A 25,528-nucleotide genomic window follows, 5' to 3' on the forward strand; every position below is an offset into this window, starting at 1 on the left:
TAGATTGTATGACCTTCCTGCAAATTACTTGAAAATCCCAGACCTGTTGGGAATCTGGAGTTTGGGAAATGTTTGTCCTAGCTCAGGAACACTCTTCTTCCTGCACTAGGGACAAAAACCGTAATGCAGATCTCTGAATGCACCATGGCAGGATACAGATATTAAATATTTACTTGTGACCACGTCCCACTCTGGTTAGTGCTTTCATGGATTAGGACTGTTATTAGCAGTGGATCTGATGATGAAGACAAACTTTCTCATCAACCTTCTTTCTACTCAACTCTAGCTCTCTAGTATCCTGCAAGCCCACAAGTCACAGCTCACGTTCGAGCTGTGCTGCATCAGGGGTCTGGCTTTATGAATGTCCCTATTAGACGAGGAAAGAGCACAGTCTGGAGAACAATTTGAGGCACCATTAAGGCCTTAGTGGGTATTACTGTGTATTTAAGTCAATCTGCAGCACTCTGTCATCTGGATCCTACATCACACCCCTGTAAGGTTTTGTTTTGCCAAAGGTCTTTTATTCGTGTGTTTTCTCACTATCAAAGAAGCTTTGTTAGTATACTCAGTGTTCCCTTTCTGCAAGAATCCCTCACAGTTCAATGTACATAATTAAATATACGTGTATGCCCATGTGTATTAAAAAGGACAGGTTTATATATACATGCCTATAAGAAGAGCAAATGTGAGGTGAACTGCTATTCACAGATAATCCTAGGCCAATGCACAAAATGCAAAACCCATATGTAGGCAGGTGGATGAAGTAGTGTGTCTTTTTATAACTGAAATTACAGGAACGTTAAAAAAGTAGAATGAGACTTTTGTTTGAATACCTGTTCTCAGTATTCATACAAGCCCTGAAAGCTCTGCGAAGGTGGATTTAATTTCTACTTAAAGAATTCAAAAAGATGCAGAGAAAGAAAAAAAGAAACAAACCACACGTTTTATCTGATCCTCTTTGAATGGGTAGTTGAATGGACAGAGTTCCCACTTTTCTCAGCTCTTGGCTAAATATATTTCTTTTGTACCTGTGACGGCAAAAGGGGTCATTTTTTGTACACGGTGTTGCTAGCCAGAGAGGCTTCCAGCACTCTTGGAGACCATCAATCTCCTTTCTCAACAGTACCACTACATCTTCCGCTGCTGTGGGTTCCTGTGGAAGTTCCTAATGCACGTGAACGAGTAAAACTGTAATGACAGCAAACTGCCTCCAGCTGAAGTATCACGATGCAGTTTCACAATCAGCCTAGGGTGACCTCAATCCATTTTGCTGCATCCTTCCCTCATGCCCCCCTCCTGCCAGCAGCACCAGTTGTCCTACAGTTACAGGCTCACCTGTATCAGCTGCCTGATTTGGCAGAAACAGCTGCTTTTGGAAAGGGAATGGGTTGTGAAAATGAATGTGAAATGATTTTTTTTTTTTCCAGCTTAATCATGTCCCTTCCCTGACTGAACAACCCCACAGGAGTCGGTTCCATCACAAAATGATGAAAAGACTGTGAGTGGGGCAGGAGGTAAGGTCGTCTGATCTTCAGCAGCAATGCAGATGGCTTAAGCTGGGAAAATCTCTCACTAAAAAGGTATTAAAACAGGCTGATAGAAACAAACTGTGCAAACTGCCAGGACTTGACAGTATCTGCTCTTTGACTTCCAGCTAAAATATGAGTGCTGCCTTGTTTGTAATGTCTTTAGGCCTTGTTGAAGTGTCCTAAGTAACAGAAGAATGGAAATTGGATAGTTTATGATTGTTTTAAGGCTCTGCCATGCATTTGGTAAGCATGATCCAGTATCTCTGATTTCCGTACCAAGAAGATAAAGTAAAACTGTTACCAAAACTAGAACTAGTGTATACAGTAAGTGGATATAATAAGAAAAGTCAATATGGCTTTTTCAGAGGGAAGTTGTACTTCTGAAATCTATTAGAGTTCTTTATGATGAGTGTAGAAAGGTGAACAAGGAGCTAAGAGTGATCCACTTTGATTTCCAAAACACTTTTGCTCTGGTCCCTGAGTAAAGGCTTATAAGAAATTGAGTTCATGATGGTAAGAGACATCATGATGAAGTAATGGACAAAATCTTCTGTGGGTCAGTAACTGTTTAAAAGCTGTGCAGCAGTGGATAAAAATAACATTATTTTTTTTTACAACAGATATTTGTTACAATTACACTGGGGATCCATGCTGTTGTTTGTGGTGGTTTTACCTTGCTGGGCAGCTAATCTCCACCACAGCCATTCTCTCGCTCCCTCTCCTCAAAGGAAAAGGAGGAGAAAATATGATGAAAGGGGCTCTAGGGTTGAGATGGGGACAGGGAGATCACTCAACAATTATTGTCATGGGCAAAACAGGCTCAACCTAAGGAGATTAATAAAATTTATTACCTGTTACTAACAAGCTAGAGCACTGAGAACCAACCAACCAACCAACAACAAAACCTAAAATCACCTTCCCTACATCCACCCTCGCCTACATCCTCTCCTTGAGTGGTGCAAGGGAAGGGGGAATGGGGGCTGTGGTCAGTCCCTGAGGCTTCTTCTCAGAGAGGCCACTTCTGCAGTCCCCCGCTACCAAAGCCTTCCCTTGTAAACCCAATACAATATTTTATTACTAAGTGAAATCAAAAAGCTGAAGAATGAGGTGATGAGCTTTACTAATGATACTAAGTTCTTTAGGATACTAAAAGTAAGTGCCAACTGTAAAGTGTTGCAGAAGGAGCCCATGAATAGCTGCATGAGGAAGAAAAAAAAAATGTAAAAAAGCTGACACAATTAGGTTAATTTTAGAAAATCCTAACTTTTCAGTACAGAGTGATGGTTTCTAAACTAATATTAGTACCACTCAGGAAAGAGGCTGTAGAATCATTTTGAGAAGTCTGATGAAAATACTTGGTCATGGTCTAAAGGCAAACCTCCAGGAAGGAAACTGAGAACAAACTGAAAACACTGGTATGTCACTCTTTAGTTTACAAGAAGAGCAAGAAGAATGATCAAAGATGTCCATATGAGGAGATAGCAAATGAAAACTAAACAGATTAAGACTTTTAGAGAAAGAAAAACTGAAGGGATACTATGCAAGATGTCTTTGAGAATGGTGACTGGTATGGAGAAGGGCAGATGGGGAGCAGTTATGTACAGCTTTGCACAACAGGAGAACTGAGTGGGAGTCTAAAATTGTCATCTGGCAGGTTCAAAACACAGGATATTTATTTTTCCCCTAATGTAGAATTGAATGCAGAATACATATTCTGTCAGGATGACAAAAATGTGATGGGTTAAAAAAGGAATCGGAGAGATCTGGGAGACAAGTCCATTGAAGAATATTGCAGAGTGGTCTAGAAAGAATTCTCCTGCTTGGAAATGCTGAGAACTAAAGGATATGCCCTGGCAAGAATCAATTTTTATGTCTAATGAGCTTTTCATAAGCACTCACAAATTGGCCATTGTGGCGAAGAGAGAACTAAGCTATGAAGACCTTTGGTCTGCCCAAGTACAGACATTTAAACTTCTACTTTCCTAGTAAAATAAATGGCTTTAATGAGGCTTCTAATAATAACCACATAATGTGAGGTTACCACAGGTAAAGGATATTTCAGATACTACATTTAGCTTAATATTGCCTCAATAACAGCACTGAAATACACAAAATGGCATTACTGGGCATTATTCAAGTGGCATTGTTCATATGCTGTGAATGCAACAAACCCCGTACATAACCACAGCTCTCCCTTCTGATAAACACTATGCCATATGTTTTTGTCAGGTACTAATTTGGGGGAGAATTAATCTATATAAAATTATTACATTAGTGTGTCCTAGTTATGTCAAAGGATAGAGCTAGGGGGTTCTTCATTTATACAAATATTACTGAACATTTAATTTCAGTCTGGTGGATAGTAAAAAACGACTACCCACCAAACTCATAGCATTAAATGGAAACTATATTTTTGGCAGCTCATCGGAGAGGGATTAATATTACTGGAATGGCTTTGTTTCTCAGCAATGTCTCCTTAAAACGGCTTCCTCTGAACACATATTTCTATTTTATTGAGAAAAGGAAATACGGGATTCGAAATCAATGTTTTTAAAGGGTAATTTAAGGAAATCTAATCTTGGCAGATGCTGAAATATTTTCAATTTAAAACAAATAGTATTTCTGTCATCCAGTCGGCTTTTTCAGATTAGACCATTACTCCTTGATAAGTTAATTACAAAACAGAAAGAGACTCAACCAATCTAAAAAAGCATATTAATGAAAGTATAGAACACATGTCCAAAAGCTGTTTTTACTGATTTATTGGTGAAATTTTGCTTTGTATATAAAAAACTTTGTCTCTGACGTGTTAAATCATAGGAAAAAATGCTCAATTTTTCACCCAATCACAACTAATTTCTTTACATCGGTACAGTGATGGACTATTGTTTTGCTGTGCTACAATCCATTATGAAAAGTGACAACATCATAATTGAAATTATTTAAAATATGGTGCATTTAGATAATTCTTTACTTCGGTATAAATATGAAATACAGAAGAAATGCTGTTCTTGGAAACCGCTAGGATGAGCTACTGGAATGGAATTGTTGCTCAGTAGGTCATATTCCCCTGGGGACAGCAAATGAAAAATATCAGAAATCTCTTTGAAATGCAAAAAGAGAGAGAAAGGGGGATGGAAGGAACCTTTTTGTTGTGTCTGAAGCCTGGTCATCTTTAGTCAAATCTTTGTGCCACAGGGCAGACACCCAATATCAAATGCTGTGGAAGTTTCACACTGCATAGGTACTTAGGCTCCATGCAGACATCAGAGACAAATTCATGAGTTTTGGATGTCAAGGATGGGAGAGATTGGGACAGACAATTGAGAAAGGAGTGCAGGAATCTTCCAAAATATCAATTATTTAAAAAGCTGTTGCTGCATGTGTAAAACATGAGATGCTATTTATCAACACAAGACAAAAAGGTGAGGTAGTTTAGCAAGCTTCCAGCTGCTACAAAAGCATATGTACAGCAGAGTTAAGAACCACCAGTGAGAAAGAAAGGCTGAGGCATTAGGCTGAGTGTCAGAACTCTTCAAGAAAGACTTTCACACTTGCCCTGACTCCACCTTTCTGCAACAGCTGTCTCTTCTTGTCAGCATTACTTGTTCCAGCCCTGAGTATTCTGAAAGGGCTTTGCACAGGCTTGGTGTTGGGAGCATGGGGCAGAAATCAGGGCATCTTGCACAATGAAGTGGGGAAAAACAGCTCTGCTGCCTGCATGGTCTGCCAAAAGCCAGAGGATCTCCCTCTGCCAACCCTTGCTGGAGAAAGATTTTGGTCCTTACAAACAACTGGAATGAAACCAACAAAATAGGGAATCAAAACAGTTCTGCACATTCCTCAATTGACTTTAAATTATTGTTCTGGCCTTCAAGAGATGGGAACAGAATCCCTTTCTGTCTTCTACCATCAGTCCTAACAAATCCTATGTGATGATGGTCTGTAAATTGTTAATTTAGTTGCTCAAGTTTCACCATTGGACTGATATATAAAAATAATTTAAAGCACGTAAAACATTTTTCTTTAATTGTTTGTTTGCTTGTTTTTAAACAACGCTCTGTTAAGATAAGGGTTTGGGGTTTCTATTAATTCCTGTGCATTCTTGTATCTGGCATGTATTTACACAACTTTTTTCTCAGCGTTCAAATTTTAGAGCATGATTGCTACATATGGAGGTCTTATTTCTTTCACAGGGAAAAACAATCTCCTACTTAGATTCCATGTTTAATTTGCAGTTAAAATTTGCAGTGCATCCCTTTCTTGGAAACACGTCCCTAACACAGTGAATTTGTACCTTGTTCAAGGATCAGGGTCCCCACAGAACTTCCTGGGACTAGAACAAGTATTTTCTTATTCGCATTTGACATTGCTGCCAGGGTATGAAGAGAGAACTTCTCTATTGAACTTGATGGCTCCAAATTCCCATTTGATGAGCTGGCCAGGAGACAAATTTTCAAGGGAAGGCCACAGCTGTTTCAGAAGTGAGCGGACCAGTTCTCCATAAATGTCTTTCCTTTTATATCCCTGGACATACGGGAAAACCTCACTGTCTGAGAAGTTTCCAACAACTGTCTTCTATGAAGCTTAGATTAGGAATTTTTCTTTAAGTTACCAAAACATCCTTGTTTTTTTCATTTTGAACCTGTTCTCTCTGGTTCAACTTAATTTGTTTGGCTTATCTAGTACTTGCAAACTGAAAACACCCTGGAGACAGCCACGGGCAGGTCTTTCTAACGTGAGATGTTGTATAACACGCTGGCAAAAAGTTACTCCAGCCCTAGAGACAACCTAGATCTGTTGTTAAATACAGTCCTAAAGATGAACATAGGAGGCAGGAGGAGGGTTATTGGCCAACACCATACAATACCATATAAAACAGGCCAGGCTGGTTTCAGCTTGGCAGTAACTTACCTTTTGTCACGGGTTTGCAGTGTTAGGGTTGCAGCTATACAATAAGAGGCACTTATTTGCTCTCACGTTTGTTAATGTTAAGTTATTCTGATTGCATCACAGCAGGAGACTGTTAGAAAGTATTTGGGAGCCTACTGAGCAAAACTTTTTGTTTTTTCCTTGTACTGGCTTGCTCCAGGAGCACTGAGTGGATAGAAGTAGGGCAGAAGAGACCTGTCTAAAAAGGTAATGTGGTAAAAGAAGACAGCTAAAAGAAAGACATTTTTCTTTAAACCCCTCCCACCCAGCAGTGCTGTTTCTTGGACCTTCAGTTTCATTTGCTTCTTACACTCTCTCTTGCCAAATATGCTTACCTTGCAAAACTCCCCCAGCTTTGGAATGAAGGTGTCAGCAGCTGCAAGACCCCTGAGGGTATGATTATCTTATTTCCTGTCTGTCTGCTATGTTTAAACATATGCCATACTGGAAAGGTCGTTTTTCTAGTGTGACTCTGGGGTACGCTTAATGATAGTCCTGTTACTGACTGACCTCTTGTACCTACAGAAGTTAAACATCTTGGCCAAGTTTTCATTGCTTGAATCTGTGCCAAAGCCTTTTAACGCATGACTTGAGCACTTTAAAACAATGGTGTAGAGCGAGCAAGCTTCAGTCACTTGATGCCAAGGGGCCTGCCTGATTTTTGCAGTAAAGAATCCAGAATTTATAACCACCATGGGGAACAGCAAAAGAAAATGTGTTTGTGCAGACCTTTGTCGGTAATGTCATCCGATTGCTAGGTACATCCTTCCTGGACCAGGCTGCAACCTTGGAACCGTGGATGAAAACACATTATCTGTGGCCAGGGCTTACGATCAGAAGCTTAACCTCAGCTTTCAAAATAAGGGATTTACTTTTCAAGTATTTATATTGTTGAAATAGAAGTAAATTAGATCATGTTGCAGTGTTGGTTTTAGCAACTTGCACTTACTCCCATCATGTTTGGTCTTTAAATGTAGCTGAAAAATCATACTAATTCTAGAGTGGAGCTATGTTTATGCAACACTGGCTATTAACATTTCACAGTATCTGGCAACACTGGCTTTTCTGATTAGATTCAACCTTGCTGAGCAGGAATGTTTGTGTCATTTAAGAGCAATTTATTTTTTTTTGCACTGCCTGTATTCTGCATCTTCTCCTCAGACATGAGGATGATGACAGGTGATGCCTCAGAAGATAACCTTCCACTATATACCCTCTGTCTACGGTAAGTCCTGTAGATGTTGCACATGAATTTCATCAGGGAAATTCATCATGGCATGTTACCGACTTTATTTATCCATTCCATTTGATACAGCTACTAAAAATAGCTCTTTGTAGATGAGAGAATCCTTTCCTCTTGCATGTGCCAGTCTGCAGGATCCAGTTCTGTAACTACTTTCACAAAACCGAGGGCTCATGAGATGAATGGGCTGCACGCACCTACTATCAAATGTGAAACTGTATCCTCCAAGAACATTATGATGATTAAAAAATCATCAGATGTCAATTAAAATGAAAAGAGCAGGGATTCCAGACATCCCTTCACACTTATCTCTTCCTCTTCACTGTTTCCATTTTATTTATCAGATAAGCTTTCTGTCACCAAATTCATTTCACCTTTTTGTACATATTATTTTTTCCTCTTCTTTACTTTTGCATATTTTAGATTACACTGTCACTCCATGACAGAACATTTCTACTTATTTCTAGGCACTTTCTGTATTTTTGTTATTGGTGATCATGTGCCTGTTGCACACACGTTCATATTTAAATGAGTATTTAAACATAGTCATCATTGATATGATGGGAACCAAGTTCAGCATCAACAAATGGCTTAGGACTGGTTCTTAGCACATGTGATAAGAAGGGGCAGGCCCAATTTTTTGTAATGATCACAAAACTTTGTGCACACACTGCGATTTTGTTGATACCTGCATTAGAAGGAGTAAATGCCTGAATGTGACCTAGCTTCTCACCACTAGAAATGGTTTTGCTTACATCATGACCGAAGGCTGCACTGACAGGAGACCACAAAAAAGTTTGCAGAAACTAAGCTTGTGGTTTAACATTTTCTCCAAGGCAGTTCTCGTGTGCAGTAGGAGAGAAACGATGGGCCAGACTGTAGCTTGCTGGGCAAATACACATACAGACAAGGGCAGATGGACAGATGGCAAAATAATTCATTTACCCAGTCCTTCCTCGGTGTGTTCACAGCCACATTGTAGAATACAAGAAGTGATGAAAAACAGCTGCAAAAAAACAGAGCATCCCAAGCATTCTTCAGAGGTCATACTGAGCAGGGCAACAGTTTTGCAAAAGTAGGTGGGTTTGGCACAAGTATGAAGAGGGTACATCTAAGGGAGTTACAAGGTCACACAAATATCTCTGAATATTTAAGCTTCAGATACTGTTGGAATTTTTTTTTTTTCCAATGTAATTCCACAGGTGGTATCATAGTTTGGTGTATACGATAGTGCCACTCTCCACTTGGCTGTCCTTGTTCCAAAATAACAAAGAATACGCTTTTCCTTACTTTACTTATCATGGAATAAAAGTGTTCACCTGGGATGATATGGTCAGATTTCCACTGATTCACTTTCTCAGTGGAGCCGAGTCCTGAATTTATCACTGAAGAAGAGCGGGATGCTAGGATGTCCTGGGGATGCTACTCCTGTCTGCAGAATCCATTGCCAACTGAGAAAAAAATCCAGACCATTACACAACCCATTGTCAGCAATGGAGCACCATATTCAGCAATTTAGGAACGATAAGCAAGGCAATAGAAAAGACTCCAAAAAAGCAACAAAGATGGTTAGACACATGGTTGTGCATTTCACAAGCAACGAGCTTTCTTAAAATAACACGGAAGGAAGAAAGAAAAGGCAGAAAATTATATATCAGCAGTACTATTTCTAAAAATAATGGTTTTCAAACTTTTCCATGAGGCATTAACAGCTCTTTAAGGGATAATCTTTATTGCTTTGTAATGTACAAAGCAATAAACAGCTGCTGAGATTGATTAATAGCCAAAGCAAAGTTGAGGCATGTAATCAATCTAAAAAGCCATTTATTGTGAGTATACTACAAAGCAATAGAGATTATTGCTGTTGCACAACAAACCATAACAGAGAAAACACACACACACACACACACAGAGCAAAACCAGTTGTTTTCTTTTCAAAAAGCTCTCAGTGCTGTGCTGCCTTTTTCCTGAGCCTTCAAACAGCAGCCTCGTTGACTAAGAAAGGCCACTGGCATCACAGCAAGCGATGTGCCCAATACACCCAAGGACCAAATTTGCCTTTTTCCCATCCCATAACATTTGAAGCCAGTGGTTAACTTGCATAGCCAGGCACAACTTACATATCCGTGTTTCTGAAATGATGACCTTGCAACTTATGACAGAAATTTATTTTAGTCCGCAAGGGCACAAGCTTGCAATTTGCACGATTAAATTTCACTCTGTTTCTACTACTCTGGCTCCCAAGGTTATCCAGGTCTTCCTGTATCGTATTGCCATCCCCTTCCATATCAATGATGTCTTTCACTTTTGGGTCATCAGCAAATTTCATTAACAAGCTCCATCTTCCCAGTTTAAGGCAATGAATAAAAATATGACTGAAGATGTATCCTTTTAGTAAAATACCACCCAAAGGTCAGTATCACAACAGTGGGCACTGAATTCTTCAATTTCATGTTCGTAGGAAATACAGTTCAGCTCTGTAAGAATTACATTTCAGATCTTGGTGGATCTAAAATATCTAAACTGTTGTCTTCTAAATTCTGAACAATCTCACACCTACAGCTACCTAAAATTTAATATCAGTTGCTTAAAATATTAGAACTATTTTCATAATTCCATGTACATATCTCTACAGCTACAAAAATTTGGAGTGTAAGAATTGTGCGTATGGTGTAGTGGTGAATTTGGTTTTAAGCATTTTACTCTGTTTGTTAAAAGATTTGTTTTAAAGTTATTTTTACCTTATAGTCAACTTTACTCTTTAGCCAGACTTATATTTAATTTCTTTCCACATTCATACTATTCCAGAAAAGCACAGCTTCCCTGGAGAAGAAGATCCCTACACCTAAGATCACAGTGTCTGTGAATTCCTGTCCTCTGTGGGTTCAAATTTCCTCATTTCTCCACTTTGGACAGTCATATCACTCTTCCTGCAAGAAACATTGGGTCAAGATTCATGGCCTTGTCCACCCTTCCCCACTTTACATCTTTTTCCACTTGGAGAGTTTGGTGTTAGCAAAATCAAGGAAAATATTTTAAAAATTGTCATTGATGTTCCCTTTTTCCCCTGTCAGTATGTTATTTGCAGAATGATTGTCACTGCAGTTCATGATCTTTCATCAAAACCCTGCAGAAAATGTTTCATTTCTAATACCCTAGCTGAAGCTTATCCCCATCTCAGCTGCGTTTAACGCTACATTTGTGTTGCTGATTGAGAAGAGTGAAAATTTCGGGTTTTTTTTCCTATAAGACTGAAAATGGCCTCTTGTTATCATTTAGCAGAGAATGACCTCCTGGAAGCAACGTTTGCTGCATCTGCACGATACTGCTGAGAGGGAACTGCTGGTAGAGAAGAGGAAATACAGCAAAGCTGGACAGTAGCACCCAGAGAGAAGTGCTGCACAGTGCCAAAATAACTGGAAATGCAGAGTCCTGTGCAAGTCAAGTGCTGAACTCCAACACTTCATGCTAGCAGAACTTCTGCTCAAACAAGGCCAGCAAAGAGAACATACAAGAGGTGACACGCAGGTTTCTGAGGACATCTGTTGTCCTAGATGTGGCTAGGAGGAGGGCAGCTGGGCTTTCCCCTCGCCTCTTGTGCTGCTGCCGTGCCCCATCCACCAGTATGTTTGCACACCCAGCTGCTGCTGGCCTTGTTTGCACCAGAAAGTTTTCCTGGCAGTTCTGCTGGCGTGTGCTCCAGACATAGAGGTGTTGGCAGGATGCGCTCGAATTTGGCTGTTTTTCGAAGACGCAACGTGTCCTCAGAGCATCAGGCTGTTATCAGCAGAGGCAGCCTGGCATTATGGGAGGCTCACCCAGAACACCTTGTGCCACGGTCGGTGGAGTGCCTTCTGGTGGTTTCCTGCAGCATTTTTTGTGGAGCTGCCGTTGTATACTGTGAGATACCATCGGTCACGTCATAAAATCTGTGCAAATATTGGGTCAGATTTTCAAAAAATCTTCCCTTTTGTGCAATACCCTATTTTTGCATGTGCTGTTTTCCCATCTTGCAGATTTGTCATTGCCAGAACCCCAGACTGTATCAAACAGCAGAGCTCTCTTGTTCATTTAGGGCAGATGAAAGGATTCTTTCTTATCTAAAGAGCAGCCTAAAGTATTGGGTACTGGGGACAAGTAGAACATAGAGACAATGAATGGTAGCTAACTATTTGCAGTAAGTGTTTGCTAAACTACTTTACAAGAACAAATTGTAGTTTTGAGCCATGCTGTGAGCACCGTAAGAGAGAAAAATTCAGGGCTGGATGTTAAATTCATGCCAGCACATTCACCCGGAGTTAAGAGCTGCTTAAAGAGGAGACAGCGGAGAACTAGGTGGTGCCAGCTTTCTGGAAAGCTGTGCTGATGTGGGCATTTTGGCATTACTTGCGGAGTTTCGTCTCCAGTGAGGTACATAAAGTTAAGTATTTCCTGCTGCACGGTCTTTTCATGCAGGGTAATGTACTGGAAATAAGAGATGAACCTGTTACAATGGGCTTTGCTAACTGTGGTGGAACAGTAAATAAGGTTTATGTCCAATTCTCTTCTATCTTGTTTTGAATACATAAAATGAAAGCAGTATTTCTCCATGGTGATCTCTCTAGACAGTGTTTTACATCAACGTTGCTTGGGAGAAAGCCCATGCTTGCCTCCCCATCTATCCCGTTGTCATTAGTGGTGTTACAGAACCAGCTCTGGCAAGAGAGACAAGGCAGCTCTGGTTGGAAAGCTGTAGGTAAAAACAAAACACTGTAACTGGAAAAAAAAAAAAAAAAAAAAAAAAAAAACAAACAGAAATATGCACCAAGCCACAAAACTCTGAAAATTAGTAGTCTTCTGCAAAAAACATGAAGGGTTTCACAGGGTTCCCTCACATGCTGGGTGGAGTTTTGTCCCATTTCCCAGATTCAGTGCAAAGACAGTGACAGGGCTTTGTTTTTCCCCATGACATTTCCAGATATTACAGACAAGTGTATTCCTTAGATAGCCATCGTACATGTAGGACACACAGATGGCTGGAAAATACATAGAGCTTAGAGACCCTATACATGTGTGGAAGCTATAGGACTTCTACATAGATAGCCACACACGTAACCTGAATACCTGAACAATGAGTCTGATAAGGTAAGGACACAGCACCTGTGGTTTGCAGGCAGGCTGTATACAAGCAGTATGTGCAATGTGTCCTGGACACATCCATTTTATCACATATTCACAGATATTCTGCTCAATGCATGCACAGGTCTGGCAGGACTGTGTATGTGCTGTGCTGCACATGGACTGATATTTCTCTTAGATTTCCTGGATAAAAATCAGGAAGCCCAAGCTCTACAGAACCATACATTTAAAATGTATACTCACTCCTTTGTTTTCAGTGTTGATAAAAATCATCTAGAGCGATTTGGTCTTGTTCCAACAACAGTGCATTTTATTGGTTTGAAGCAAGTGTGTTCTGTAAATGACGAAATTGCTCACTCGCTGCTTTGCAAAAGCCTTGTTTCTGCTCTCTGAAAGTTCTGGTTTTGACTTCTTGGACTTTTGCCCAATACTGACATTTCATTACTCTTAATATACACTCCCCTGTCCCTCCCACCAGCAGCTGGTAGATACAATTTGACAGGAGAAGGAGTTAGGAGGAAAGGCAAGGAATGCTGATTTAGAAACTCTGACAAAATAAACCCAATCACTGTGTTAATGTGCCAGCCCCATTGCAGTGAATTCCCTTCCTGAATTAGCTACCTGCGTGCAGGGAGCTTCACAAGTGGTTCCCTATCTCAGCAGTTTTGACTCTATCCATGTCTCCCCTCCCAAGAATCTCTCCTGTTTTAGCCTCTTCTTGGTGGCCTTCAGTACAGGCTTATGTGACTGCTGAGCACGGTATCCCTGCTCAGTGTGCTGTCTGTAATGAATGCACAACCATAACAAGGAGCACAGAACAAGATGGTCATAAAAGGAACACCTTAGGGAACTAAATTTAAGGCTGCATCTTGTGGGAATACAAACAGCCTCTTGTTTTTCTTCCCCTGGCATTGGTTCTTATCTCTGCTTTTAGGCTTTCCTTTGGATTGTGGCCTCCACAATTTTCACAATTTCCCTCTGTATCTATTTATTCTCATAAAAAAGGCTGTTTCTCCGAGTAACCCTTCCTGCTCTGGCTATGGAAATCTGTGTCTCAAACTGTATAGCAGCACCAAAGTCATGTAGAGTCCCACCCAGCTATTCAGGCGAAATGGTGAACTAGAAGAAAAGCAGACAATTTGATAACACGCCAGGGATTTCCAGTCACTGGCAGAGGCAGCACAATTAACAGGAAATCAACAAAAGCACTCATTGATGAAGGAACAATCGCACAGTGGGTATAATGGGCTCATAGGATGGCTCACAGTGCTTGGTTGGTATAAGAAGTCCTTGCATGCCTTGTGTCAGCAGAAACCTACCGACCATGGGGTATTTCACTGGGGAAGCTAGCATAACTTCACCAGGAAGGCTCAGGTTTTCATTACAGGACTGAACTTGAGGGCACCAAGTGCTGCCCAGAGGGTAAGGTGCAGAGTTTGCAGGATGCTGGCAGAGGGACCAAATCACACTGAGCAATGCAAGCTAAAGAGCGTTCATTGCAATTTCCAAAGTTAAATTTCAGCCAAATCTGAATAGGATTGTAAGGAATAATAATAATAATAATAGTAATAATACATCATAATAACAGAATATTTAAGGTTGGAAGGGACTTCTAGAGATCATCTAGTCCTGCACCCCTTCTCCAAGAAGTAAACTAGAACAGGTTGTTCAGAGGATTTTCCAGTCAGATTTTGAACATCTCCAGGACAGAGACCTCACAACCTGTCTGAGTAACTTATTCCAGTCTTTGACCACCTCCACCATAAAAATTTGCTCTTACATTTAAATTCTGTCCACCAGGACCCCTTGCTCTTTTTCTGCCAAGCTGCTTTCCAGCCAGTTGGCCACCTGCAAGTACAGGTGCACGGAGCTGGTCCTCCCCATGCGTGGGACTTTACATTTCCCTTTGTTGAACTTCTTGAGACATATTTCAGCCCATTACTCCAGCCTGTCTGGGTCACACAGCACAACCATTGGGTATCAGCTATTCCTCATGGTTTTTTATCGTTGGCAAACTGCTGAGGGTGCACCCTGCTGCAGGCTGGCCACCAGCTGAATTTCACAATGCTGATCACAACCTTTTAGCTCAGCAGTTCAGCCAGTTTTCACTTCAGCTCACTATCCCCTTAACTAGCCCGTACTTCCTCAGTTTGTCGGGGAGGGTGTAATGGGAGGCAGTTGAAAGCCATACATAAGAAACACTGCTCTCCTCTCACTCACCAAGTCAGTCATCTCATTGTACAACCAACCAGTGGTCTTCACCCCTGACAAATTTCCCCTACTGCACACTCCTTCATAAAACTTTTTGATTTAAACTTATTAAACATAGGGGTTGTTTCTAACCCGTCTTTGTAATGAGCTACAAGTGGTAGGAAACAGATCTTATTTAACACCACATGCCAGATGGCCTATGCAAAGCTGAACACAATAGGAAGATGATTTGTTCAGATCAGAGGTGGGTCTCTTTTGTTTTGGAAAAAAAAAAAAAAAAAGGGAGGAAAGAAATAGGGGGAGAGGGATTGCATTGCTGCTTGTGTTGCTGAAATTGCACTGGAGGCTGCTCCTACAGGTTGGCAACAAGAAGTGGCAAGTACGATCAATGAACATTTGGTATGCAAAGTGTCTAACAAATAATTCTGAATTGTATTGAAATACAGGCCATGTATGCTTCGATATTCAGGTAAGTTTTATTTCTAGATATATTTAAGTTAGCCAAACTGAAAATGAGACTGGATACCAACACAAAATCCCTTTCGTGATTTTCAGACCTAAAAAATAAAGTAATTTCAATGAACATGACATAATTGAATACTTCTGTGTTTTCCAATTAGTCAGACAGAACTACTCAAAACACATTGTTTTTACCTCAGCAATCTCCTTGGCAAATACCGACTTGCCTAGACCTAGTCAGTGTATATGTTTTGATGATACTTCCATCCTAAAGCCGTGTTATTGCAAACGAGGAGATTTAATTAAGTATTCACATTAAAAAGAGGTGCTGAGAGAGTTTGTTCAATAAAAAGCACGAGAAAAGGGATTTAAGTGGGAAAGTTGCAACAGTTGAAACATGGCAGAAAAATACCACAAAAGAAATATTTGCTATAATTGCCAAAGCTCAAAAAATGAATACAAAATTAACTCTTCAATTGTTGACCCAGAAAATAGAGAGAGGAGAAATAATGTGCATATGAAAAGGATTAAAGAAGAAGCCAAGAAGGAAGGCTTAGCGGGTTTAACTGGGTGGATTTAAAAATTGTTTAAAGAATGATGAGATGATAATGGTAAAAAGAGATCCAAACTGGCTTTACCAGGAAACAGATCTACAGATTTTTCTGTGAAACTTCATTTGTATTATCTCAACAAAAGAAATGTTCAGAATAAAATAACAGAGAATGAGCTAACTGTGTATGATCTGGAAATAGCACGCACACAAAAATGCACAAACGCACATACTCATTCTTTGGGCGGTTAAGGAAGAATATAAAATGAAAAGCAAGGAGAATACTAACAAGGTTTTCATTACTTCTGAGGTATCGAACTTGGCTGTAGAAGAAAGAGGGCTAGATGTTTAATAATTAGAGATAAGGCAGAAACTGGGAGAGATGATGGCATATGTAATGTAAACCTGGTAGGGTTACACATGGCTATCCCTTTACTAATATCATATTACTGTCAGAATTATAACAGAAACTGGAAGAGATATTTTTTTTTTTTTTTTCTAGAATAAAGGGGCATAACAAGCTTATAACAATATTCAGAAAGATTAATTAAATTAATGTCTACAGTGTTTTTTCTAACAAACATGAGAAAGTAGAAGTTATCATGTCAGTAAGCAATTAGCAAAAGGAAATTTAAGTCAGTAAAATGTATATGTATATACATGTATTTATACATACATGTGTGTGTATGTATATATAATATCTATAGGACTTAAACTTTATATAACAAATTTATTTGGAGAGAGATACTTTCAGATATATCTGAAGTTTGTTCGACAGGAACCAAGGAAGAACCTTGATCAGATGGAACTATACTTTTTTTTTTTTTTTCTATTGTTCACAGATAATAACCACCCTTGTATAGCAGTTTTTAGATAAATTTCAAATGCATTCAGAGAGAGATAGAGAACAAAGACTGTTCTTGTCAGTCATGAACAACCCACTTGCCGCAACAGGCCTGTCTTTGTTGTCGTTACATGTCTGGAGATTTTCTGATAGGGGCTGTGATCACATTACCCATCCCACTAGCAGAGGGCACATGAGGGAGCTGTTCGAGTGCCCAGTGCAGCTGGTAAACGGGGTCTGGCCTGGAAGCAGTTTGAGGGACACACTTTGAGCGACCCCCTCATGCCACCCAACTGGGGTCCCACAGGAGGGAGGCCAGGAGAGCTTTGCTGTATGCACACGGGGACACGTATGGCAAAGATCTGCTAAGAGAGGATGGTATGAAACTGGTTATTTCCTGGCCTCCCCAAGAAAAAGATGTGGAGATGTGATAGCGCTTTGGGAAGATGAGCACCTCCAGCCGCGTGTGTGTGACTGGTGGTTTTGTGGCTGCAGCTATACAGTGCTTTATACAGTGCACACCCCCTGGTGTGCCCAACGCGTGTAACCATTGCCTTTCACTGTAGGACTTTTAACATCAGTGATTTAAATCAGTAAGCCTCAGCGTGGAGAGCAGGCAGGGCAACAGCACACACACAACGCTCCCACTGAGCAACTCTTGGCAACCCTACGCTTACACTAAGCCCTAAGCACGACCCAGGACAGGCTGAGTGAAGCTCCTACCGCCTGAAACCCACCACCCTCGGACTGATAACACAACAGGACCCTCCCCGGGGACTCAGGCTGGCAGCACCCACTGCCTCCAACACCCCACGGGGCGGCCGCCATTTCCCCCCCTCAGCCCTCCCGTTCCGCCCTGCGCATGCGCAGGCGCCTGCGCCCGTCCCTCTCCGCCATGGCCCGCGGGTGCCGCGGCTCCGCGCGCGGTTGCCATGGGGACCGGCGGCGTCCGGCGCTGTGGTGAGCTGGGGGGGGGGGGGGCGGGGGACACACACACAGGGGATATCACACGACTCTTCCCTCGCTTTTGAGCAATTTTGGGTCTCTTCTTCCAGATTTGATTAACACCCACGGAAGGTTATTCCTTTGCTGAAGTGCTTTCTGCTTCCATAAGGCTGGAGCCGGGGCTGCTGCGAGGCGCGACGCTGTGCTGAGGGAGTGCTGAGGTAGCTCTCGGTGAGTAAAGTGTGGTAGCGGTTAAACGGTGCTGCTGTGGAGATCTGAGGTGGGATAGTGCTTAGTGTGGTGCTACAGCGGGTGGGATCAGCCATGCATTGCTCGTTAAGCCGGGGTGAGTGCTGCCAGGGTGCAGTTATCCTGCTTCTGGAGGCAGCTGGGGTTCCCTGAGCCTCTGCTGGTATCTATTGTACAATAAAGGCAAGACCTCTGGGAGAGGTGGGAAGAAAAGGTAAGAGACCAAGTGTAGTTTTTTGGAGTGTAATACTCTTCTGCCTTCCAGTAGAGAGACAAGGAGGAGCTTGGCATCTGCCCTTTAGTCAGAAAAAGGTATAAGCAGAGCTTGTGAAAAAGGGTTTATATAGGTAATCTTACAATTACAAAAACAATCAGAAATACAGTCTTTAAAAAAAAAAAAAAGAAATGAAAAACAAGGGTAAAAGCAGCTGGCGCACTAGGCAGCTGGTGCAGTTGTTCTCGTTCCTTCATTCTATACTTCTTTCTACTATTTATATTCATTTGTTGCACCTTGTTTCAGATTGTTGCAATGGAATGATTTGAGCACCTTATGCTCATCAAAGTCAAGAGAGCTTCAGGTGACCGGGAGGGTTTTTCCTTAAATGTGGATCTGGGTAGATGTTTTCTTGGAAGAGAGCGGGCATAACATAGCTGGTGGGACTTGCTCAGAGCTTTTGGACTGCGGGACACCGGAGGGCAGGTGAAACTTCTTTTTTGAGTGATGATGCAGCAGAGCAATCGCTTGATGCTTAAATGTTTCAGCCTTAGGTGTTATAAAATAGAGGGTACAAATCTTTCTCTGTCTGCCTTTTGAGAAAGAGACAGTGGTCATACTGTTCATGGTGGCATGCTGTGATGGCTCAGCCACCAGGCTCGTTCAGGTAAAGAATTACCATGGTTCCTAATTGCTTGCAAGAGAAAGTGTTCTTACCCTATCACGTGTGTACTTCTGATATTTTAATGACACTGCTTGCCTTTTTCTCTGTGCTCTATTACATTTTCTGGCTAATGGGGTATCAATTTATCAAATCATAAAATCAAATATAAAATATAAAATCAAATATCAAAATATAAAATCAAATATATTTGTATCCTATCACTACTGCAGTTTGGAACATGCATAATGCTACAGTATGCCACAATTAGGAAGTGTTACTGCTCTGGTGGGGTCAACAATGAATCTTAAGCTGTCCTTGCTGCTGCCTGGCAGCCCCTGTTCCCCACTCAGCGACTGACAGCAGAGACCATGCTGGCAGCAGCAGCAGCAGCAGCAGGGGAAGGCGATGTGCCACAGTAGCGATGCACACTTGAGCTCAGTCAAGCATTCAGAATAGGCCATAGGTTCCCTTTGCAGCATTAATTATTAAAACTTTATTCTTAATGGATTGGAAGGGTGATTAAGGCAGCAGCCAAATGGTAGGACTTGCTAATTAAGCTGATGGTAGAAAAGCGCTGTTACTAGAGAAAATGAAAGACCTGAGAGGTGAAGACAAATGAAAAGTTATTATAATGGAAGTTTGGCCTTAACTGCAACTGGTAAATGGAAGAACTTCTGGGACATACAATCTGCAGTTGACAATAGAATTAACAAAGAATTTAGGCCAATTGTATCAGAGATGGTGCCAATCCACTGGAACACTTCATATCTCTCAGGTAACTCCTTAGTTTAATTATGGAGAGCATTTGCATAAATCCCATAAAATACATATTCCAAAGTCAGAGCACAGAGATTTCAAGATATTAAATCAAGATATTAAAACTTTAGATATTAAATCTAAGGTATTAACATTTATATTAAAATTAGTCAATGTGTCTGGAAATACATGGACTATAAAAGAAAAAATGTGAATCACTTTGAATCTCTGATCTGTAGAATCATGTGAGTTATGATTTAGTATCATTTCCGTGGATTGTTGGTGAGAACCATGTTGGATATATGGCCTACACGGAAGACCTTCAACTTACAAGTCAAAATCTTGACTCTGGGTAGCAGGGAGAATAGTGAATGGTAACTTACCCTCTGTGTTCAGTGAGAAATGGCTGTATAATTGTGCCAAATAGCCTGCTGCAGTGGAACTGCTTACTGAACTCTCTTGAATCATCAGAGAGGGAAGAGTGGGAATTGTAGCCAAATTCAGTTTCAGTTACAGTGAGGAAAAATAATGTATCAATAGTAACAGAAAAGATTACAAACACTGAGAGGTTCAGGCTGCTGCTTTGTTCCTGTGTTTTGCATTTCTGTGTTGGTGCACTCTCCTTAACATCCACTTTTACCTGGTGTAGTTCAGCTGAAAGGAGTGGATCATGTGTTAAATAAAGAGATTGTGCCAGCACGTACAGGCTCTGAAAGAAAGAACAGAAGGGGTAGCTGGAAACTTGAAACTGCAGAATACAAAGAAGTGGACTAAAAAACTAGAGAAATAGGACTTTTGTTCCATAGTTTAGAAATAACCAAGATGGCAGCACCTGATCTACTGTCAGCTCATTGTCATAAACTGTGTGAGAAGATAGAAGTTCCCAGATGCCAGTCTGTGTCAAAAGAAGTGCAGAAACATTTTTTTGTTTAGGGAAGTTTGAAAAACAAATGGAATTTTGGTTGGTTTAAGACTCATGATGAGTTTGCCGCAAAATGACAAGGATGTTATCTACAGAGAACTGCACCAGGATAGTGATTGATTTTGGGGGGGCTTGATAGATTGATGAAGCAAATCTTCCACTGCTCACTGTGTTTGCCAGAAGATGCAGCAGGACAGAATACTGACTGGAATTCGGGCTGATTTATCTGATGGTAGTGTTACCTGTGTTTGCATGTGCTTGGGGGCAGGTTGGGGAGGAATTTCTCTCAGAAAAAAAAAAAGTATTGCCTTGTCTTATCTTACTGATAACAATACCTCTTTCACTTATTGACTTCACCAAGGGCAGCTTCCTAATAACTTATATTGGTTATTTCCAATGAGCTTAGGAAATAAAGTATCTCTTTGCAGCATATTATTGAATTTCTGTTTTGATTATTACAAGTATTCAGGTGTGAAGAAACAAATTTTCTGTAGTATTGGAGAGCACCATGTTTGACCAAGAAATCACGGTGGTATTGAGCATTCATTTTTTTTAGTGGGAGCTAAAAAACAAAAGGTCCTCCACCTCAGATGCTTTCTGGTTTTCTTCAGTATTTTCCCACAGAACTAACAAATAGAAAGGGAAACAGTATTGGTAAGTCCTTATTTTCTACCACTTCATCACTCAGATATTTATTTATTTATTTGTTATATCCTTTTTTAGTATATCAAGGTAAAAAAAAATACTAATGCATTAATAATTTGTAACTTAAAACCAGCAATACATTCTGTGTCTTCTTTATAGGTTTTAGTGTTCTTCCTGTACGCTGCTTTGCAGAGGAATGCAAGCTTCAAAGAATAAAAATACAGGGAAGTCGGAACCATTCTACAGGCTTTCAATGCCGAAGCAGAAGACCAGTTCTGAGATTATAAATGAAGCCAGAAATGTTCTACGAACACTAAGAACTCAGAGGCCATTTACACCTACAGAGAACCAAAGGAAACTTTTTGGATCCAGATCCTCACTAGCTCCTCAAAAGAGGCCTCCTTCGGTTTTTAGGTACAATGACTTTTTAAGATTTTTCAAATATTCTTTAGCAGCAAAAGATCTGATTCTCAAATTATGTTCTGGTGATTTTTTCCTGTGTTAGTCTGTATCCCTAATCACATCCTTTACCTTATTCTAATAATGTCTACTGTTGTAAATCTACGTGTCCCAGATGTTCCTGTGGATTAGAGCTAGAAGAGGCAGTTGTTACACTAGTTTCATATGCAAAGAACAGTATAAGAAAATGGTTTGTAACCTTTTTCTTAAGACAATATTTTAAAAATTGAAATAGTTTTCAGCTTTTCCTTAGAAACTGTGAAAGCGTGCTTATTGCCACATAAACTGTTCGTATGCCAAATCTTCTTTAAGAGCTTTTTCAGATCTTTTAAAATATATAATTGTAGCTCTTGAGATTAAATTCTGTTTAAAACTGAGCACTTTTTTTACTACGTAAATTATTTCTTACATGTCTGTATGTGGCTTTGTTACCTAGCATAATTCAGAGTTCAATAGCTTTGGTTATGATTATTGATATTCTCCTCTCCCTTTTGTTTTTTATTTTTTACATCCATCTCCCCAGTCGTTTTTTAGAATTGTCATACCTGGAGAGCTGTAATGACTGTGGGGAGGAGAAATCAGCTGTCTTTGTAATGTTAAGTGTGAGGTCTGCCAGAAAGGGTGCTAAACCATGTTTGAATGGTGATACGAGTTAAATCAGTGGCCATGATGTTTTCAAGCACTCTACACGTCTTATATTCCACGCTGTGTAGAGTTGTGCTCTGACAGAAGGCAGGAACCTGAGAGTGACTTGGCTGTGCTTATTGGTGACCAGGTAATAAGATCACTCAGGCTGACATCCATGCTTGTTCTGTCTGTGCTGTAGTAAGGAGCACGCTCATGCCTTTACAAACCTGATTTTTCTGCCCTGCAGTGTTTTGCAGTATGTGTCAGACAGCTTTGGTGCTAACCACAGTTGGGTTTGTGCATGAAGTTAGGCTTATATTAAATAATTGTTGTAGATGTATATGAAATATACTGTATCACAGCACATGTACAGGCAGTCTGGTAATTCTTCTCCCCTGATGCTGCTGAATAGCCAGATATTGAAGTTAAACAGCATTCATCAAAGAAGAGTGGTGATGTAAAAGTGCTCTCTTACCCTTCCTTTCTTCATCCTTTTCTATATAGTCATTGGCAAACAACAGAAGCATACTATTTAAAATAAATAAAACAATACACAAATATAATCGCTGCTTTATTCATTTTATGCTTCTTTATCCTAGTGTTCATGCTTCCAGTTTTGATTTGGCTGAATCAAGACCAGTTTCTGGTGTTCGCCTTAGCCCACTGGATTTTGTGAGTACTTTGGACATGACTCTATGCAATGTTGACATGGAAAATACATGAATTTATACAATGCAACACAGTGGTAGGAAAGGATCTTGTTGAAATAGTTGCAGAGAAAAATAAGTCTGTCATAATGTTAGTCCAGGACTTATAAAGTCAGCCATGTCTTTTTTTCCTCCAAAAATAAAGCTTAAAATATTTTATACTGTTTAAATATTGCCGTATTGCATTATAATTATAAGTGACATTAACAAGAGTTAGAAGACGGAAACTTGAGTCAGCTTTCTCGTTTAAGATGACTAAAATACCAAAAGGTCACAAGCATCAACATGAGCCAACAATGTGCCCTTGCTGCAAAAAAGGTTAATGGCATTCTGGGCTGCTTTAGGGGGAGTGTTGCTAGCAGGCTGAGGGAGGTGATCCTTCCCCTCTACTGAGCATTAATGAGGTTGCATTTGGAACGCAGGGGCCAGTTCTGGGCTCCCCAGCACTACAATAATACAGAGCAACTGGAGAGTTGGTGGCCCATTAAGGGCCACAGAGATGGTGAAGGGTTCGGAGCACCTCTCCTGTGAGGAAAGGCTGAGAGAGCTGGGACAGTTCAGTGTAGAGAAGAGGAGGCTCAGGGGGATCTCGTCAATGTAGATAAATAGCTGAAGGGAGGGTGCAATGAAGATGGAGCCAGTCTCTTTTTAGTGGTGCCCAGTGCCAGGATCAGAGGCAGTGAGCACAAGGTGGAACACAGGAAGCTCCCTCTGAGCCCCAGGCAACACTGTTGTGCTGTGTGGGTGATGGAGCAAAGGCACAGGTTGCCCAGAGAGCTTCCCCTCTTGGGGATCCTCAAACGGCAGCAGCTCTGGGTGTCCCTGATTGAGCAGGGGGTTGGAGCAGATGGCCTCCAGAGGTCCCTGCTCACCTCAGTCATCCTGTGATCAATAATATGAAAGTAATTTAATTAATGGTGTTTTGTATCTGACTTTCACATATATAAAGTGTAATTGATTGCCATTTATTTAAAAATTGGGTAGAGGTACTTGTAAAAAAAAAAAAAAAAAACTTTTCTCCCTCTGTGAAAAATTTGAATTATTTTCATTTTATAAATGTATTTGCTCTGTACATTTTTATATTTAATCTTTCAATATAAGATTGTCACAGTCACTGTTTAATATCAGAGAGAACAGAGTGTGCTAAAACAGTTACGTGTGCTTGCTGTAGTACTATTCCTTCAGTACAGCAATCTAAATGTGGCATTCTTTGTGAAGTTAGGCAAGAAAAACTATTTTCAAGAGATGCCATACCATATAAGTATATATTAAATATATCTATATTTGGATTTAAATGTTGGTGTTATTTTTTTTTGGTTTAGTGTGTGTGTGAGTTGGGGGAGGACGCTCAATGCAGCTTCATTACTGTTAAGACCAATGCAAAAAACCTGCCTTTATCACTTTACCAACCGAGACACGTTAGTACACTGTAAATGTAGAGCTTGAATTAGTTGTGGGCAGTAGGTCTCAGCTCTTACTTATCTTCAGCTAATGCCAGGGAGGGCTCCAGAGGATCAAACTGAAGGCTTTCATATAGATTGTTTATTATAAGAAAATTGGTGGAGAACCCAGATATTAGAGGGCGAAATGTTTATGTAAGGCACAAAAAATTGTTTTGACGTTCAGAGTGTTGGTCACATCCTCTAAGATGTGAGATACTGACAAATAAAATGAGAACTTGCAAGTTTCTGGATCTGCATGATTTGTCACAGTGTGATAGGAAGTGGTATATATGATATGAACAAGTTTGAAGTGTTTTGAAAATACTACTTTAGCACTCAAAAACAAATCGTAAAGAACAGTTGTGCCTCTAGAATTGCTAGCAAAAGTCTTTGGCAGAACATTCTTGTAATAAATAAGTGCACTGCAGATGATGTTAAATAAGTATTTCTGAGGGAAGCAATTCCAAGTTTCAATTGCTTTGCTGAGCAAGTTAGGTTAGTCGGTTAATTTTTGTTTTTTTGTACCCTTGAAAGTTTGCTTTTAAATGGCTTTCTGTGGTGATATTGGTATAAGTGCTCTGGCTCATTCAGTGGAATGTTGTCATTAGATTTTGGATATGTCCTCTTAATGAGCAAACCCAAATAACTCCTTACCTCTTCTATTCTGAGCTTACCTCTTTATATAAATCATTTGTGGCTGTTTTTTTAACTGCTTAAATGAAAATTGTGCTTTTATTAAAATTTCTTCTTTACCCTTGTGACAGAAGCCAGTACTAGTCACTAGTGCAAAAGATGAAGATCCTTCCATATCCCTTCCAAAGCCTGCTGTGGATGCTGCAGAGGTTAGAAAAATCAGCAGTGCTCGGGCACGCTTATTTAGAAGAACTTCTCAGGGAAATGTCTTTCCTGCTAAAATGGTTCCTCCTGATCAGAGTAAGTATCTCATTTCCTATATATTAAAACCCATCATGAAGTTATCATTAGTTACATTAATTATTGTATTAAAGAACTT

At 40.3% G+C, this 25,528-nt stretch overlaps 1 protein-coding gene across 4 annotated transcripts in view; it reads left to right on the forward strand.

Annotated features, from left to right (window-relative positions):
* The first annotated feature begins 17,799 nt into the window (after positions 1-17,799).
* The window catches only part of ARMC2 (armadillo repeat containing 2), a 68,809-nt gene continuing 61,080 nt past the window's right edge, over positions 17,800-25,528 (forward strand). For 2 of the 4 annotated variants that reach the window (XM_082756945.1, XM_082756948.1), the window contains exons 1-5: positions 17,800-17,846; positions 17,942-18,062; positions 21,441-21,695; positions 22,967-23,039; positions 25,281-25,449. In XM_082756945.1, coding sequence (XP_082613071.1) covers positions 21,478-21,695; positions 22,967-23,039; positions 25,281-25,449 — 460 coding nt within the window. In that variant the 5' untranslated portion in view covers positions 17,800-17,846; positions 17,942-18,062; positions 21,441-21,477. Of the gene's footprint in view, positions 17,847-17,921; positions 18,063-21,198; positions 21,291-21,440; positions 21,696-22,966; positions 23,040-25,280; positions 25,450-25,528 lie in introns of those variants that run through there. The other 2 variants (XM_082756946.1, XM_082756947.1) reach the window with 2 other exon arrangements.

This window comes from Aythya marila (genome assembly GCF_965140915.1).
Source record: "Aythya marila genome assembly, chromosome: 3".
NCBI classification, from domain to species: domain Eukaryota; kingdom Metazoa; phylum Chordata; class Aves; order Anseriformes; family Anatidae; genus Aythya; species Aythya marila.